This window comes from Brachyistius frenatus, unplaced genomic scaffold, assembly GCF_029030835.1.
Source record: "Brachyistius frenatus isolate BFR_SWC_R1_liver_20210118 unplaced genomic scaffold, ASM2903083v1 Contig_138, whole genome shotgun sequence".
NCBI lineage: Eukaryota > Metazoa > Chordata > Actinopteri > Embiotocidae > Brachyistius > Brachyistius frenatus.
In genome coordinates, this window is record NW_027210737.1 from 957954 (window position 1) to 977892 (window position 19939).

The 19939-nt window shown below is 44.6% G+C and overlaps 1 protein-coding gene across 1 annotated transcript in view; it reads right to left on the bottom strand.

Annotated features, from left to right (window-relative positions):
- thsd7aa (thrombospondin, type I, domain containing 7Aa) overlaps window positions 1–19939 on the bottom strand; it is a 143602-nt gene that overhangs the window by 19095 nt on the left and 104568 nt on the right. Inside the window, exons 17-22 of the mRNA XM_069715116.1 lie at window positions 19556–19709; window positions 16648–16789; window positions 16444–16559; window positions 16237–16354; window positions 5709–5854; window positions 4793–4967 (exon numbers count right to left, since the gene is read on the bottom strand). Coding sequence (XP_069571217.1) covers window positions 4793–4967; window positions 5709–5854; window positions 16237–16354; window positions 16444–16559; window positions 16648–16789; window positions 19556–19709 — 851 coding nt within the window. The remainder of the gene's footprint in view (window positions 1–4792; window positions 4968–5708; window positions 5855–16236; window positions 16355–16443; window positions 16560–16647; window positions 16790–19555; window positions 19710–19939) is intronic.

Below are 19939 nucleotides of genomic sequence, written 5' to 3' on the forward strand. Positions count from 1 at the left end.
GACCAAAATTGAACTTTTTGGCATTAATTCTAAGCGGTATGTGTGGAGAAAACCAGGCACTGCTCATCACCTGCCCAATACAATCCCAACAGTGAAACATGGTGGTGGCAGCATCATGCTATGGGGGTGTTGTTCAGCTGCAGGGACAGGACGACTGGGTGCAATTGAAGGAAAGATGAATGCGGCCAAGTACAGAGATATCCTGGAAGAAAACCTCTTCCAGAGTGCTCTGGACCTCAGACTGGGCCGAAGGTTCACCTTCCAACAAGACAATGACCCTGAGCACACAGCTAAAATAACAAAGGAGTGGCTTCGGAACAACTCTGTGACCATTCTTGACTGGCCCAGCCAGAGCCCTGACCTAAACCCAATTGAGCATCTCTGGAGAGACCTGAAAATGGCTGTCCACCAACGTTCACCATCCAACCTGACGGAACTGGAGAGGATCTGCAAGGAAGAATGGCAGAGGATCCCCAAATCCAGGTGTGAAAAGCTTGTTGCATCATTCCCAAGAAGACTCATGGCTGTACGAGCTCAAAAGGGTGCTTCTACTCAATACTGAGCAAAGGGTCTGAATACTTATGACCATGTGATATTTCAGTTTTTCTTTTTTAATAAATTTGCACAAATTTCTACATTTCCGTTTTTTTCTGCCAAGATGGGGTGCTGAGTGTACATTAATGAGAAATAAAATGAACTGTTTTGATTTTAGCAAATGGCTGCAATGAAACAAAGAGTGAAAAATTTAAAGGGGTCTGAATACTTTCCGTACCCACTGTATGTATGCAAGCAAACACGCAAAATGGACAACGTTTCTTAAATTGCACATTTGAAAGAGACAATCCTCACTGCAGGCCATCGAAGTCGGCATATTAGATGATGCATTTTAAATGTGGATTATTTATGTCACATCTATATTTGCTATTTCATCATTAATTAAATGTTAAAGTGAATGTGCTCCAAACGTCAGTGATGTTGTGGTGCTATGAACTGCATCAGAAGTTTTTAGTGTGCCTAATTTACTTTCTGCCGTGCATAAATTGCCTTGAACCTTTTTTGCGTAAATGACGTAAATGTCCCACTTTGTGGTCTTGCACTGCTGAATAGATTACTAAACCAGATGAGTTGGTGAAATGATTTCAGAATTGTTACGTCTTTATGTGTAATTCAATTAAATTAATTTTGTGAACCCACGTTGCCTTTTCTATTTCATCCCTGAGATTGGCTGAAATGCTCCAACTGCTGGATTCCGATCCAATTGAAGAAACAAGAATTAGCGTCATCTTTTATATGATTAACTGAATTGGAAGGTTGCATTAAAAAAAAACTTGTATTGACTATTTTTAGGTAGGCTTATAAACATCCACCAAACCTGTCTGGGATTTTGGATAGGTCTATTTATCTGTGCTTTTGCCCACTGAAGCCAGGAAAACAGCCTGCGCTGCACTTAGACCTGGTTCGATCTGGCACTGCACGAGCACACACTGCTTGTTGCGCCACCCAGCTCTATGCAGCTGGGTTCATGTTGACCTTCAAAAATAGCACAAAAAAAAACCCTTGCACTGATACAAAATGCAAATGCACCTGAATCTGTGCAAAAACCAGCTTCGCGTAAGTACGAAAATAGGTTCCAAAGAGACGGAGGCAACAGCCTGAATGCACAGAAGAACTGTGTCAAGTTCTCCAAAAGGCTTTGAATATCCTACCTGTGTCCAAGTGTACCTACGAGAACTGGTGCTGTTTTAAAGGTACAAAGCAAACCTTTACTGTATATGGGTTTAAATCAGCGTAACTCTGGCAATGGGAGATTGTGTGGCTGAACAAAGATCAATAACACTGAAGTAAAATCATAATAAACCACTTTCCCTCCAATATTTTCCAACCAAACCCCTGATTTATTTTTCATTACAGCCGTCTACTTCAAGGCATGTTATTCTCAGCGAAGAAGAGTTACTGGTAAATAGGTCACAGCTCCTTTTGTAATGGCAAGGCTGATTCAAGAACATATTTAATTAATCATCCAAAGGGAGGATCCGGTAATTAAAGAATAGAAGTAATGAAGCACATTTTCTTTTCTGCTTGTCATGTACTACAGTGGTTTCTGTCAAAGTGAATGTTTATAAGTGAGAATGGACATCAGCAGGAACCAGATCTGACTGAGTCCTCTTTAACCTTGTTAAGCCAATTAACTTGATTGTGGACTGATGACACCCACACACAGTCTAAGCTGAGTTCACAGCCACAATCACGCTGCAGTTGCTGTAGTCACGGAGAGGTTTTTTTCAGCAAGGCTTTTAACCATCATCTATAAGCTCTGTAAAAGCATGCTTTATTGTCCTCAGCCTCCCTCCTCCCACCTGTTAGCAGCAGTGTTGCATTGTATGAAACACTCTTAGCTCTTTTAGTCAGCTTGATTGTAGGAGCTCTTGAAGCTCCTACAATCAAACACACTCAACAATAACTGCTCAGTAAACACTCAGGCCTTTGTTGTTTTTGTGAGAACCTGGAAAAAGTAAAATTGGTGGTACCAGAGGTCAACAAACTGAACAATGTCATATTTTTGTGTTGTCTAACCAGTTTAATGGAGAGAAGAGAAGAGAAGAGAAGAGAAGAGAAGAGAAGAGAAGAGAAGAGAAGAGAAGAGAAGAGAAGAGAAGAGAAGAGAAGAGAAGAGAAGAGAAGAGAAGAGAAGAGAAGAGAAGAGAAGAGTTACAACATCAGTAATAGGGCCTGACATTTGTCATCGCTGTGATTATAGTGTGGAAACTATTTTCGCAGTGATAATGCTGATTGTATTTATTATCTACTTAAATAAACCTGTATTTAATGCTGGAGGTATTTTAAAGGTTAAAGGACTGTTTTGGGCCCTGCCTTGACCCAAGGTACGGGTCAAGGGATTCAGTCTCTCGCCCCCCCCCCCTCCACACACACACACACACACACACGCACGCACACACACACACACACACACACACACTGTCAGTGGGCCTGGAGGACAATGCTGGTTGGTTAAGGGCTGATCCAATAATTTAAAAATTAACATCTGGATGCATTGGAGGGAAATGATTCCCTATGGAGTGTACCAAAACTGATATGTTCACAGTGAATATAGACTGGTATCACCAGGCTAGTAAAAATGTAGATGATAAAAATAGATCAGGATGCCTGAATCATTGCACAAATAATAAATTCAATTTTAATGTTGTCTGACAATTGGTTGGATCAATGGTGAGAAATTTTGCATTATTTTTCAGATTTTCCACGATCAAATTTAGTTTTAGTGGAGTTACATTTTCAGCAAGTCCTCCAACATAAGACCATACAAGTATTTTTCTTCATACCCTCAAATACAACCCACAGGTTAGTGCACATGGTTAAGTTTAAGCACAATAAACACTTAGGGTGTGATTTACTAAGATCTCAAATAAAGGGTACTAAATTGTGTTTTTTCCAAAGGTTTGCGCGTTAATTTTGCACCCGTTTAGCAGGTGATTTACTAAGAATATTTGCGTCACTGATATCAGGTGCAAATGGTTGTATTTAAATGAGGGGTTTGCATGTGTTAAAGTGATTCCAGTAATGGAAAACAAAGGAAAAAGGAAATCTGATCCCACTGAAATTAAGAAATATAAATATAACATCCACCTCAGGTTAATTGGTGATTCTATAAATTGCCCATAGGTGTGAATGAGAGTGAGAATGGTCTTTGTTTCTGTCTGTCTGTGTTGGCTCTGTGATAGACTGGCAACCTGTCCAGTTGTACCCTGCCTTTGCCCATAGTGCGCTGGGATAGGCTGTAGCTCCCCCGTGACCCTGTTCAGGATAAAGTGGGTACAGATAATGGATGGATGGATGGACATTCAGGATCTGAATAACAGGACTGGGTGGGAAATGCAAGCAGCGATATGCTGGAACGACCCAGAGGCAGGACAATACTGAGTCCTAAGAAGTTTTGATATGGCTGGTATTTCGTGGCTCCTCCTTGTTGTTGGCTGTCAATCATCATTCAGTTCATTCAATAACTCAGAAATGTCATCGCTTGACAAACTATATGTCTGAATAATGTTTCCCTCTGTCATCTCAAATTTTTTTAAACGGGAGTAAAACCACGTTCTCTACGTAGTCTTTGGTCTCTCTGTGTCTCCTTCTCACCACAATAAGAGCAGCTGTCTCTCCAGATTTGCGTTCCTGATTAATACCTTTCAGTCATACTAAAATAAACACGCAGTCATTCTCAAGTAGAAACGCCCAATTTGACATGCTTTCAGGGAAACACGCAAAATGGACGTGTGTTAAATTGCACATTTGAAAGACACAATCCTCACTGCACATCGTTGAGTTAAAATGTCAACTTGAATCATGTTGTGCCTAAAGTTATACAACCATTGTAATCATGGCAACAATAAACCCAGTTTTAAAAAAACTTGTATTTGAAAATAGGAAGTGAACAATGGTCTCCTGCACCCACTGTTGGATCAAACCATTCATCATCTAAACTGTTACACTTCTCCTATCATCAGGCTGTCCTCATTTATTCAGCTGCTAGAGGTTAAAACTTAATCATCGGTCATAATGATCAGCTGGCACAAAAGACCTTTGAGCCATATTGTGTCTCATTTTGTTTGTAGTAAAATAGCACCAAGTAATGTTCCTCCTCTTTTAGGAGTTGTTGGGGAAACAGTTCAACTTTATTAAAACTGTTAACTAAGAAAGATCCAAAGTACTAATCCAGTCACTAATTCATTATAAGTAACACAGGCTTGTATGTTGTGTGACTGCGTGAGTGGCCTACCTGGACAGGGAACAGTACAGGCTTCCTGCAGAACGACGTGTGTGTCTCCGTCCACTGAAGGCTCCAGATCTCCACACAGTTCGTCGTCCACCAGGCTGCTGTCCTGCTTACCCGACCCGTCAGACACAAAGCACGACACGTTTCTGAAACGCAAGCCTTCACCACACCTTGCCCCCTAATGGAAGAGAAAATACAGATACAGTCCGTACAGGTCAAAAGCATCTTCAAAGGATTTGAAGCATTTTGTCTTTGGTCTTTGTTATCAAGTTTTGTTCAGAATAAACCTGTTTGAAACGTGAAAAATAAGGTTAAAAGAAAAAAGATGCATCAGGCTAAGAAATACAAGAATGATGAAGGTTCAATGGTAAGCAAGACAGATTGTCAATTATCTAAAAGGTAGAGCTTGAAAAAAAGTGATCAGTGATTTAGCAAAGTAAAATGTTTTGTATATTTGAAGAATTCATATAATATTCTCATGACTTTTTTGTCAACTGCATGACATTTATGCAGTACACAAATACACGGGGAAATGATCTGTGATCATGTACTATATAATCATAGCAGAAACAGTTAAGGCTCTAATTGTGTCATGGAGATAATTTAACAGGTGAAGGGCAGTGTTTCCGGGCGTTCTCTCTGCCTCTCTGTGTTGTTGTGTGTGATTATGTGTCTGTGGATCTCACTCTGAATGAGGATAAACAACAATCATGTGCATGCATTTTTGCTTATAACTTTCCACCATGTGCATTCCCACTACGAATAATGGTTTTAAGGGCTGTAAAAAAGCTCTAATGCCAAATTTCTATGACAGTTTTAAGTACTTATGCTGATGGAAAAAATACAAAGTTTTCCAGATCTCTCTTAAAATATTTTCCTAAAGTGATCCTGATAAGCAAGAGGATGAGCACTGACTGACCTCAGACTTGCAGTCTGACCAGGCACCGTATTTCCAACTGTAGCAGGGCATCACCAGGCAGGGCTTCCACTGCACCATCTGGGATGGACATGGCCTTCCATCACCCTGTGGAGCCTGGATCACTGTCCGACTCCTCAATAGCTTACCTGGAGAACAGCAAATAAATGGTACAAAAATATATATATATATATATTTATTTATTTGTTATGAACTGGAATGCAAAATCTGACCTCTCCATACGTCTGAGACTTGTTAAGATCAGGATGACAGGTCAATAGCAGCCGGAAGGGTGTGGATGTGGAAAGTGATGTTCAATACTACACTGTCTTTCAAGCTGACCTCAGTCCCTGTTGCTCCTGGAAGTGCCGGAGATTCTCAAATCAAAGTTGTTATTCAAATTATAGCAAAAATGAATAACTTAAGACCAGCTGCTAATAATGACTGTGTAAGAAACAAGAATGTTATTACTTTAATTCATAGCAGCATAGTCATACTGTAAAAAATAAAACAAATCACAAACATGGACAAGTGTAGTGACAGCAGAGCGACATTTTATAAAACGAGGAAAAAATTATACTTTAAAAAAAATATAAAGAAATTAAACATAATCCAGCTCTAGATGCAAAAAGCAGAAAGGATGTACTGGCAAAGACATTGCAGACTGTGAATAGCGCACGTGAATATGTGACTAATTAAATGTGTGTATCCCATTAAATTAATTACAAGTATTCTCATGACGTGAATGACAGTTTTAGTATTATCCTTTCACCTGCAGGTCCAGAGGTGTCAAACAGACTGAGAAACAAATATGAAATATATATATATATAAAAAATCATAATTCAAAGCAGTAGGTACGTTTATTGTCATATCTTATAAGTACAACAAGTGCAAGACTTTAGTGCTTTACTTCGTCTCTGTTGTAAGATGATATCAGTAAAAAAAACCACAATAAAATAGAATCTAAATCTCAAAGAAAAGAGGTTTGTCGGTTTCTGAACACTGCCCCTCTGCAGAGGAATGTTTCACTGTCTCAGTCTGCGCACCGAGCTCCACGGGATCCTCTACGATTAGTGATAACATCTTTCAGAGAGAATTGATTAGTCAGTAGGCGGTACTTTTGTACTTTTTGATTCGATATCTCAAACAGAACCTGCTCCGGACCAGGTTAAGTTTTCAACATACATTAATAGTAATCTCCTCTGGTTAAAAGAGGGCCACCTTCGTGACATTGAAAACCATGGTTTTAGTGTCAAACTACCTTGCTAACCCACTAATGTCACTTCACCCCTCAGGTTCAGGTGTGGTGTACACACACCTTCAGTATGACTTTTGCTTGCAAAGTTGTTGCTCCTGCATTGCTCTGAACACAATGACATAGTTAACAAAGTGCAGTAAATCTGCTGACAGACTTGGGGTGCCCTTTTAACTAATGATAAAAAATGTTGACTTTTACGGGGCAGCCTTAGTAGCGCTATCAGACTGCATCATAATATTGACTTCCACTGCAAAGGCTCAGGATTTTGTACCATTTCTGCTATATTTTCCAGGGAAGACTCTGCTTTTCCCCTTTCCCTTTCTTCTATCTCGATTAAATAATTTGGGATGTTCTGATCTTTTTCAGCTGATGTAATCTATTGTGCCATTTTGGTGCTTCATCACATTCCCTGTAGCCATATTTAATATTCATATTTCTTTGTTGAGGGTGTACATGGGAGAAGTGCAGGAGGGCCTTTTTACCAAATTGACAGGGCATTTTAACAAAGAGCCCCAGGAGAGAAATGTGAAAAAACTCTGAATTACCTGCTGGTTCAAAGGAAATACATGTGGCTTTCGCCCACTGAATCACACGAAACAAATAATTCCCCAATAATACCTCACAAGTAACACAAAGTCGAAAAGTAGGTCTAAAAAAAAAATCACAGAACTTCATACATTATAAATTGCATTTCAGAATAAGGCTCTGATTTTATTTAGTTTTTGATTATTAATCAGGTTTAGAAGTTATAAAAATACTGTGCAAGTATTAAAATGCTCAGTCCATAGACAAATACACACGGCTGTATGCAGCAACTGTACTGTTTGGACTTACATTAATTTGGGATGTCACAAACCCACGTTGATGTCATATGTCTGCTCTAGGGGCAACCCACTGTCCAACCTTTAATGTGAAATTCACTAGCTAGCTAGCTTCCTCGGCTGGGGATGAACCTTCATTGATTGGGGGAGATTAAGCCAGGGTGAGAGTTTCGCGGTTTGGGGGAAGGCTTAGTCGAGGATCCACTGCGGCTCCCGGGCCTTGCAGATCCCCAAAAGAAGCCATCCTAAGAAAGCAAGGCTGCCTGCCCTTTGCGCAGGTCGTCGAAGCTGTGGCCGGTGTAAAGTTGGTAGGCTTGGGAAGACCAGCGGCCCATGACCTTGATGAGGTGGTCTGGGACTCCTCTGCTTGACGCAATGGTGGCTGCCCCTATGCGAAAGGAGTGGCCGGAGAAGGAGTCAGGATTAATCCCTGAGGTGATTAGAATTGCTCTGAAGTGTAAAAGGAACCAGGATCGATTGGCAACTTGGCCTGTTTCGGTGATGAACAGCGGTTCAGGGGAAGAAGTTTGCTGCATTTTCCTGAGCTGAAGATAGTGTATGAGGGGTTCATAGGGGCTCAGATATGAATTTAGTTTAAAGTAAAATATGGGAACTGGGTTGCTGACCTGGTTTGTTTTGCTCCGTTTGAGCGACTAGCCTAAGCAATCTTCAGAGATGGGATAAAGGTCGGATACGCAAGGGTGGAGACTAGGGTTAAACTTGGCTGAAGAAGAAGCGAATTCTGAGCATCGCAAGAAACCGAAGAAAGCAAGTAGAAACATGGATTCCAGAGTGCGCGCCAGGTGGGCGGAAAAGTGGTTAGAACGAAGGGTGGCAATGCAGTGAGAAATAAGATCGGTGGTTAGCGGGAGACGGCGAGGAGTCGGTGTAGGTGTTTGGCACTGAAGGCCTTTAATAAGTAAAGACGACTGGGAGAGCGTTGCAGCGGAGCAGGGGGAGCCAGTGAGTAATTTTGCAAAGAAGTTGATACCGCTAAGGTAAATCTTAATGGTAGGTATCTTGATGTGAAGAATTGAGTGGACATGGGAGATGAAGCTGCATACGGAGGCCACGTCGAAGGAAGGGAACGGAAGGTTAAACGTGGCGTGGAAGGAACAGAAAGAGTTCCAGGCCGTCCAGTAAGTAGAAAGAGTGCTGGCGATGGCTTGTTGGGAAAAAGAGATGAGTTCTGCGATGGTTGGTTTCAAACGAGGAATGTCGTGTCTGAAAGTGGCGGGACGGGTTGGATTCTCCTCCGCGTCTGGAGCTAAGGTTCTGAAGATCTGGGAGGAGAAGCGAGACAAACAGTCAGCGATGGAGTTATGGTGGCCAGGAACATGTTTAGCTCGGAGAATAAATTGATGAGTGACCGACAGCCACATGAGACGGCGTATGAAAGGCATGATCGTGGGAGAGTTTGTTCTGCCTTCGCTAATGATGTCGACTACGGCGATATTATCGGAATGGATGAGTATAGACCTTTTTGGCCACTCGTGCCCCCAGAGGAGAGCGGCGATAACGATCGAATATATTTCGTGGACTGCTGAAGATGATTGGAGGGAGCCTTGGAGGAAGTTGCGGAACTCGATGGGCCATTCAGCTGAAAACCATCATCTGCCGTAGTGGGCCCCAAAACCGGCGGAAGGAGCAGCGTTGGTATAGAGCTGAATGCCTTCTGGGTTGGAAAGTTGGTCATCATAAAAGAAGGTGATACCGTTCCAGTTGGAGAGGAGGTGCAGCCGCATCTGCATCTCTGTTCTGGAGGGGGTATCCATGGAGACTGTATTGATAAGTGAGGATGTGGATGATGCGAGGGAAAGCAAGTGCGAAATAAAGGAGCGGCCCTGGGGGATGATGCACAAGGCAAAGTTCAGAGTCCAAGAGGGAGAGCAGTTGTCGTTTGGTGCAAGAGGGAGTAAGAAGAAAGTTTTGTAGGAGGAGAATGATGCGGTGGAGTTTCTCCGCGGGCAAAGAAGCTTGGAACCGGACAGTGTTGAGAGTAATCCCGAGAAACTCTAAGATGTGTGAAGGACCTTCTGTTTTCTCTTCAGAGAGAGGGACGCCAAGCTGAGTGAAGACTGATTTCATGGTCAAGAGACCGTGGGCTGGAGGTGATAAAGGAGGAGTTATAACAAGGAAGTCGGGTGAGTGGTGGCTGAAGGTTGGCTTTGGGGACGTGGTTGGATGGGGATGGTGCACGCGGAGGCAGGATGGGAAGGGGCGCTGCATAATTTGCAGGGGAGAGCTGGACGGGCGGCAAAAATGCGACAGTAGAGTTCCTGGTCGAGGGTACCCCACAGTAAGTGGCCTGGTTGAACTGGAGGAGACGGGCTGCGGCGTCTGAAGCGAATTGGATGTGGTATTGGTAAAAGCCTGATCCGCCAAAGCGGAGAGCTAGGTCGAGGATTCTGGAAAGGTAATTATCTAACTCTGTCCTCCTAGCTGGGTAGGGGGTGCACAGGACATCTCTATACAGGGAGAGCGTACGCGAACTCAGGCGGGGTGAGCTCTTTGGAGCGAGCTGGCGCTGAGGTACGCATGATAATGAGGCTCTCATGGCTAGGTTCACCCTAGGTTCAGCGTGTTGGTGGAGGGGAGGGAGGATGAGCTGTGCCAAGTCAACGTATTTATCTGAGATTATCTGTGGTCGGAAGTTCGCGGAGACGGGAGAATTTTTTTTTTTTTTGGCAGCTATGTCGGGTGGAGGAAATCGCTGACGCCAATGAGAAGTGCTGGGTGTGTGGTTGGAGCAGGGGAAAGGGGAGGAGGGGGGCTGGAATCTCGGTGCCAGTAGTGTGGGGGAGGGAGGGGGCGGTGGCGCAGAGCCAGAAAAGAGAGCATGGGATGGTTGGAGGGTAGGGGAAGAAGGAGTAGGGACTGGCATCCCGGTGCCAGGAATCTCCATGGTAGAAGGGTAAACTGCGGCCCTCGTTGAGCTGGGGAAGGTCGCTGCAGGTGCCTGAGGAAAGGGGGCAGAAGGGTTGTAAGTTGGCAGCCCAGTGGTGATGATGGGCGCTGTGGATGGATGAGAGAGGGGGAAAAGAGGAAAGAAGACCTGGCAACCCGGTGCCAGGGTAGAGGGCAGAAAAAAGGGGTGTGTGGAAGAACAGCAGTAGTACGGACTGATGAATCTAAGCCAGAAGGTGGGATGGAATGCTGTGGAAATTAAAGAGAGGAAAAGAGAGTCGGCATCCCGGTGCCGCCATGCAAAGGTGAGTTTGCCAGAGGAGGTGGAGAGGGATGAGAGGTGGCGCGCTGCAAAACCTGGCAACCCGGAACTTTGTGGGTGGGAGGGCAGGGCTTGGAGGTGCGTGGTGACATCACTGTTGTTGACGTTACGCCGGTGTGTTTTGGATGGAGGTACGTCTGTGTTTTTTGCCTGATGTGACTTTTGGAAAGTTGTGAGGAGTTGGAACAGTTTTGCTTTGTTGTCAGAGCGGTGGTGAGGTATCCCCTTCTCTTTTAACGCTTTTAGCAGACGGACTACGGTCCGGTCGGAGATCTTAGCCGGTGCGTCTTCGACGGGGGACCTGGCTGGACCACGGGAGCGGTGGCGGCGGCTTTGGGCGCGGCGCGCTGGATGGCCGGAGTCATCGGAGGCTCGTTCCCGAGCGCTGGGTCTGGGGCGAGCGGAGGAAGAGAGAGGAGACTTACGTTGCCGTTGACTACGTCTGGAGGTGGCAGGTCTCCCTCTGTCACCAGTGAGTGAGTTATTGGAGGACGGCCGTGGATCAGAACCTTCATACAGAAGGATTGAACGGAGAGAGGGATTCTGGTGGATGCAGCTGGTCGGCTTGTTGGAGATCGGCGGTTTGGTTCCGCTGTGCTGTCTGGGTGTTCCCGGTGGCGGCGTCTCATGGGTAACCCTGGGGTTTTTGGAGAGGGCAGCAGATCGAGGGCTTCCCTTGGGTGCATGGGTGGCCTGTGTGAAGGCAAAACAATTGTCGTCGTCGTCGTCGTCAGACGGGCTGAGGAACAGCAGATCCATGTTTGGTCCAAGGTAAGATTGTTTTTGTTTTTATGTTTTTTCCTTCTGCGTGGCGTCTGGTTCCGAATGCAGAAAACACGAACAGGCCGAGGTTTAGAGTGGGTGGATATTTATAGGAGTGTGGCCAGAAGTGGGGGAGTGGTTGAGGCGTGGTCCTGCTCCTGAAATTCAGCTAAAACTTTATCTCCAAGAAAACACGCAGCACTTGTGGAGCTAGCAAGCTATAAGACTGAAGAAAAAAAGTTGTTTTATCAACTTCGAACTGGTCGTTTTCAGAGGTCAGAACATTTTAGATCGTTTAATTTATCCTTTGGCAAAAACTATAATAGAAAATGTACATAAACTCAAGCTAAGTATGGAGCCTTAGTGACAAGGTAATTAGCCCAAGTTTACCACTTGTTCTTTGGTAGCATTGTGGAAAATGCTGGAGAAGCACGCATCACCCTCCATTATAATTCTCATGCTTTAGTGGTTTCTCTGTGAACAGTCATGGCAGAGCTTGAGGTTGCGTGATGGGTGGCAGTGCTGGGTAAAAGAAGGCGTGTGTCAACTGTTACTATCAGGGTTTGGCTGAAGAACACAGAATGCCAAGATAATCTATGCACACATGTTGGCCACGTCCAGGAAAATAGCAGTGTTTCTACACCACCTGATTGATAACAGCAGCTTGCTGCTTCCAGGTATGTTCATTTACTAGAAATAACAAATCCAGCTCATTGCTATTCCTGGCTGCAGAACAGAAATTAGCTCCTCCTGGGAAGTATGTCCTCACAGCCAGCCTAGAGATAAAAAGAAAGACAGGAAGGAAAACGAGGAGGCCCTCCCTTCCAGCAGCTTACCTGCTGTTCCCCATTCAAGAAAAAAAAATGGTTCTTGCCTGGGGACAGATTAATATTACCACAATGGCTAAAGTCTGTATTGGCTTCATATCTAATATTTGCTCTGGTTACTTCTGGCTGCTGCTCTCCTCAAGGACTCGTAGAGAGATGAGTTCTCCCTGAGCCACAGAGTATACACTCATTAATGGACCACCAATCGATGGCCTGATCCTATGGAATTACATGCAAGGACATTATTATCCCTTTCTCAGCTGGTTTAGGGCTATAACACCATTAGTTCTCACATCACAAAGCAATTCTGGTTTCCACCATTACTCTAAGTGGGGCTGGCCATGTTTAGCACAGAGAGAGCTAAGAGCTGAGCAGTGACCGACAGCAGTGATGGACCACTCGCAACCAAAGAAAGTATTGTGCTATCAAAGCTTCTGTGTGGAAAAACTGCCATGTATAGAACCTAAAATGCAATTAAACAATAATGGCTCAATTGAAATAGTCAAATTATGTTATTATCCTGGTAATTTAAGAAGCTGAATCTGGATTGACACACAACATGACTAAGAAAGATTAGACCGATTTCATAATTGAATTAAGAAATGCAGAATAAATCTAAAAATGTATTCTACAATTCTAATATTGTGTTATGAACACACTTGTGCTGAGCATGTTCTCTCAATTAAAGTGTTTCATTTCGGAAAACCAAATGGCAGCCCCCTTTGTCCCAGCAGTGTGGGAATGTCTTAAAGAGGGATTCCACAAATTTTACAGATCTTTTTACAACCCAGGTCAAACTGTTCACACAAACCCAAGACCGCTATTTTTTAGGCTAATCCCATTTGTAACTCCAGACAAGTTATACATTTGGCAATTATGTTCGTCTGAGAGGAAAATTATCCAGATTACAAAAAACATAAATCTGGGACTGACCAGCAATCTGAATACTGAGATTTCATGATATGCCATGGCTGTAAATGCACTTACTAGGAATCAGAGGCAAAGCGAGACTCACCAAACAGTTAGCCCGCACTTTTTAAAAAGAGATGAGACACAGAACTAACTCAAGTGTTAAAATTATTATCTTTATAGACAGGTATCACAGCATTTTGCATCACATTTGGTAGAGTTAAATGTTAGGAACAGGCTGTGTCAGTTTTTACTGATTCATGGTATACTGTAATGCTGTCATTTACACTGTAATTTACAGTTTTGATTAGACAGCAGTAAAAACATAATTTTTTAAATATCTTTTGATGAGGACAAGGGGTGTCTTGAGTGTCTCCACAAAGCCCAAGGTTGTTAATTTTGCTCTTACAGTCGTGGAGCTGTTACTGACTAAATATGAAGATGTTTTTTTTCCAGGGAGGATTTTTGGAAAAGAAGCCTAGGCCTTGTAGAGGTGGGGTACAAAGTGTGGTTTGATTTTTTTCTTTTTATACACTTTATTAATCCCCGAGGGGAAATTTCTTCTTCACTACAGCAGGGGGGCTCTCAGGGGGGAGATGCTGCAGCAGGCTGCCACGACCGCGGCGCCAGGTAACCTGACCTGAGGTGCATGTTTTTGGATGATGGGAGGAAGCCGGAGAACCCGGAGAGAACCCACGCAAGCACAGGGAGAACATGCAAACTCCGCACAGAAAGGCCCAGGACCGGATTGGAACCCAGAACCTTTTTGCTGTGAGGCGACAGTGCTAACCACTGCACCACCGTGCCGCCCTTGTGATGTGTTAAAGGGTTAAACATCTTAAGTTTCCTTGCACTCAACCAAAGCCTAAATGGTCAGTTGTTCTATATTTGTTTTAGTGCTTGTGGGATGCAGAAGACAAGTGATATGACAGGTAACTTATTCATCATTGAAGAGTCCCAAGTCCAGTCATTTTAAATGATCTGTGCTATATGCACTTCTAGCTGCAGTGTAGTTGAGATTCAATTGTCCAGTGTCACGTATCTATTGCATCACCCTCGTTGCTCATAATGAGCCTCATTCACTAACAAGTGCATACGCACAAATCTATGCTTTAAACCATGCGTACGAATATTGGACGAACAAATCTGGGATTCATCAATATTTTCTTTCCTAAATGTGTTCGTACTGTGTAAACAAATTTAGGATGACCTCGGACCAAATAAGAACAAATAATGACTGCCTGACTGTCTTAAAAAAATTGATTTAATAAACAACAATATTGAAAACCATTAATTTATGAATGCATTGACCAAATGTATTAAATAGGCTAACCATTAAATCGACACCATTTAATCCATATCAATTATTGTCTTAATTAAGATATTCACATATTCACAGATAATTGCAAATACCACATTACTTCTGAAATAAATTACCTGCGGCTACTCTTGCTGGACGTTATCACTTTCACTCTCATTCTGGGACATATTCCACTTATGTTGGATGTTAATATAATGTCAATATTTGCTGCCAGTGTTTTTTCCTGGGCCATTAGATAAGGTGCTCCTCATCTTCCACTTGTTTTCCTTCTTTCCTTTAGTCTGTAATGTGTTTCTTTGCGTCAACTTTAATATCGAACCATATTTTTAATCATAGGCAATTTTTTTTAGGGTCATTCCACTACCTTCACTTTTAAGCTCATATATTGGTCATTGTTGGGGCTACTCATTCAGCATACCCCCTGTGATATTGTCTGATATCTCAGTTGTAGTGTAGGCCCATAAATACCTTGTTATCATTATTTTTTTCATACAAAGTGGGATGTAATATCAGCCTTATGTTGGAGACATTACAGAGGTCAGCTGTGATTTTAAAATTAGACAGGCTGACAATACTTTGTCGTACAGAGGAACGACAGGTATCATCAGAAAGGGGCTGTTTATTTTGATATACAGTACGTCGTGAAGCAATCGGGACTTATTCAAATAAGAGTAGTGGGGGTGGAGATGGATGTAACGCATCAAACTCTGTAATGCAGAGTGGAACGACAACACAACTTCAACTTCGATTATCTCCACAATGATTCATTACACAGACGAGGCACCGACATTTTTGGAAAGCTCAAGTCGTGCAGTTTCCGGGGATATCCGTTGTATCTCTTTATGAATACTCGCTGCGCTAAAGCGTTCATCGGGTTAGCCTGTGCCACAGTGCACACAGGGGATACAGCAGCCTCAGTAACAGCAGCCTTTTTTTTAACCATAGTTCCTGTTGAGGAAACACTTTTAAAACGTGTGCTTTTCCATGTTCCATCTCAGACACTACTGTTTTCAATTTCTGCTGTTATGAATCCCTTATTTTGAACTTTTGTTGCAATCCCTATCCACTTTTATTCCCGCTCTCTTCCATTCACCGCTTTCTTCAGGATACAGCTCCAGACAAACTGATGTCCTTACACTGAGAAACGGGGGTGTGTCAGTATGCTAATCCCAGAGCGTGGACAAGCGCCGGTCAATAGAATGATTGGGATTCACTAACATACGCAAGGTGGTGAGAACAAAATTGTCTGTTACGCATGTGTCATGAATGCCACGTGATTTTGTGTGCGCAAAGTAAGAACATTTCTACGCACATATTAGTGAGGCCCATTGTGCTTATGTTGAGCTGGTCACATTTTAACTCTTGAAATTATTCATAAAAACAGAGTTATTGTATTGACATACCAGCCAGTCCACAGGTGTGAGTGCACTCAGACCACACTGACCAATCGGACAGCTTGCAATTGACAGGGCATTCGACAACACAGGAAGCGTTCATCTGCCACTTCCTCTCCAGACCCAGCTGCAAGGGAACATCATTTGGTTTCATTAACTAATCCAAAATCTTTGAAAAGAAAAGACTTTGAAAACAAAAAGTGACACACATCTCACCTCTTTGCAGAAGTTAAGGTCAACAGATTTACTGTCGCTACGCACACAGTCCAGCATGCGGGTTTTGATTCCATTTCCACACACTGCTCTGTCACTGAGTTGACAGGTACTCCAGTCTGCAGGGACATTTGATCAACAAAAGGTCAGCATAACCCGAACTCTGTATTGTATCAGACCTGCATGTTGTCGCCCAAGCTGTCTCACCAGTGATGTTGTAGAAGTAGTGGAAGCAGTTGCTGTTGAGTTTGCATGATTCTGTCTCTTTAGTCGAAGGACACTCCTTCTCCTCTCCAGGCTGGCGGAGCGAGAAAGCAGACCTCTCCCGGGTACTGTTCTCATTACAGGGCTGAGGAGTAGAGAAAAGGGTTCAGACTGTTACATAATTCAGTCTCCTGAAAAGATAACGGTTTGGACTGTCAATGATAAAAGATCCACAGGAACTACATTAATTGGTCTGTCCCCTCCCCCCATAGAGCTGATTTAAACACCAACGGCAGATCAATTAGTTACTGCCTATTTGTACTCAAATTAATTGTTTAAATATGCACAAAGACGACAGCCTTGCAAGTGGTACAGGAGTCTTATTTGTGCTCAATGGTTTTGCACATGTAGCACCTAAAACACTTGACAAAAACCCACAGCAATGTTTTGGTCAAATTGCCCTGGGTGGTATAATTTCATTTTCATCTTTATAAATATTAAATGTTTTTGCAATTTAGCTCATTTCCTGCTTTTCAGGTTCTTTTATAAAAATAAAAAAATAAAAAAAACTACAATGTTGTTATCTGTGTAATAAAAAAAGAGAAAAAAAATCAGACTTGATTTTTAATTGAGGTGAATAAAGGCTAAAATACCCCCCCAAAAAAATTTAAGAGTAATGAGTTATTCTAAAGAACAAAAACCTAAGAGCAGCACTCTCCGCGAATCGCCACCTTAACGTGGTGGAGGGGTTTGAGTGGCTCAGTGATCCTGGGAGCTATGTTGTCCGGGGCTCTGGTAGGGTCTCCCAAGGCAAACTGGTCTCAGGGGAGAGCCCAGACTAAGAGCGGTTCAAAAGACCCCTGATGAATAGCAGCCCACGGTCTAAAGTGACCTCGCCCAGATCATGGAAACCGGGGAACCCTCCCGGAGCCAGACCCGGGAGGGGAGCTCCCCAGCGAGCATCTGGGGGCCAGGCCTTCACCCATTGGGCCCGGTTGGGCTCAGCCCAAAGAAACAACATGGAGCAGCCATCCGGTGGACCCACCATCTGCAGGGACAAGCATCGGGGTCAGGTGCAATGCAGACCGGGTGGCGGGCCAGGTCGGGGGCCCGGGCGAGCCGATCGCCTGCAGCATAGACTAGCTTTAGGGACTTGGAACGTCACCTCGCTAGCGGGGGAAAAGCCGGAGCTGGTGCAGGAGGTGGAGCGGTACCAACTAGATATAGTTGGGCTCACCCAACTCCTGGAGAGGGGCTGGACTTTATCCTTTACTGGCGTTCCCCAGGGTGAGAGGAGCCGGGCAGGAGTAGGGATACTCATGAGCCTCCGGCTGAGCGCCGACGTGTTGTAGTTCTCCCCGGAGAGCGAGAGGGTCGCCTCCATGCACCTCCGGGTTGCAGGGAGGAAGGCTTTGACTGTTTTTTGTGCTTATGCACCGAACAGCAGTTCGGATTATCCGGCCTTCTTGGAGTTAGTGGGTGGAGTCCTAGGGGGGCGATTGCTTACTCAGATAGGGGACATCGTCGGGCAGTGCCTTTGAGGAATTCTTAAACCCAACCATCATGCCACCTGGAGATGGGGAACAGTACCCATGGACTGGCAGACCGGGGTGGTGGTTCCCATTTTCAAAAAAGGGGACCGGAGCGTGTGCTCCAACTATCAGGGTATCACGCTACTAAGCCTCCTGGGCAAAGCTTATGCCAGAGTGTTGGAAAGGAGGCTCCGACCATTTGTTGAACCTCAGATTCAAGAGGAGCAGTGCGGATTCTGTCCCGGTTGTGGAACAGCAGACCAGCTCTTTTCCCTCACAAGACTACTGGAGGGGTCCTGGGAGTTTTCCCATCCAGTCTACAAGTGGTTTGTGGACCTGTCCTTTGTCACCGGTCCTGTTTGTGACCTTCATGGACAGGATATCTAGGCGCAGCCGGGAGGAGGAGAACGTCAGGTTCAGAGGTCTCCGGATCACATCTCTGCTGTTCGCAGATGATGTGGTCCTGTTGGCCTCTTCAGACCATGACCTCCAGCATTCACTGGGGTGGTTTGCAGCCGAGTGTGAAGCGGCGGGGATGAGGGTTAGCACCTCCAGAACTGAGGTCATGCTGCTCTGCCGGAAACTGGTGGATTGCTCCCTCCAGGTGGGGATGGATTGCCTGCCTCAAGCGAAGAAGTTTAAGTATCTCAGGGTCTTGTTCACGAGTGGGGGTATGATGGAGCGGGAGATCGACAGGCAGATCTGTGCAGCTGCAGCAGTAAAACAGGCGCTGCACCAGAACGTGTTGGTGAAAAGGGAGCTGAGCCGGAAGGTGAAGCTTTCAGTTTACCGGTCAATTTATTTTCCGACCCTCACCTATGGTCACAAGCTCTGGGTCATGACCGAAAGAACGAGGTCGCGGCTACAAGCGGCTGAAATGAGTTTCCTCCTTAGGGTGGGTGGGCTCAGCCTTGGAGATAGGGTAAGGAGCTCGGACATCAGGAGGGAACTTGGAGTTGAGGCGCTACTCTTTCGCGTCGAAAGGAGTCAGCTGAGGTGGTTCAGCATCTGATCAGGATCCTCCTGGGCGCCTCCCTTTGGAGGTTTTCCGGGCACGCTCAACTGGCAGGAGACACCAGGGAAGACCCAGAACACGCTGGAGGGATTATATCTCCCAGCTGGCCTGGGAACGCCTCGGGATTCCCCAGGATGAGCTGGAAAATGTTGTGGGGAGAGGGAAGTCTGGGTCAGCTTGCTTGGCCTGCTGCCACCGCCACCTGATCCCGGATAAGCGGAAGATGATGGATGGATGGATGGATGGATGGATGGATGGATGGATGGATGGATGGATGGATGGATGGATGGATGGATGGATGGAGTTCTTCTAAAGAACAAAGAACTAAGAGCAGCACAGTGAAAGAAAGTAATGCCATTCTTACCAGTGGACATGGGCTCCAGGCTCCCCAGTCTGATAACACACAGTCCTCGGGGCAGGGCAGCCGGCTGTTGCGGGCCCCCAGAGGCATCTCTTCTGGGTCACACAGGTAGTCTTCCACTTGCTCAGAGGGCCCATCTATAGTGTTGAGCATACACCTGGTCACAAAAGGGTTCAAGCAAAAGTTAGTATTTTTGCACGAAACCCCAGTAACCATTCAACCGTTGACCAGTCAAAAAAGTGAAATATTGATCAACAGATTGGTGTTTCTCCATAAAACTAATCAAAACAAATGCTCAACTCTGGGACCAGACTTAATCTTCCAAAAGGAATGATATCACTTGTTCAAAACCGGTAGAGATCAGACTGAAGGATTAGCACAGTAGCT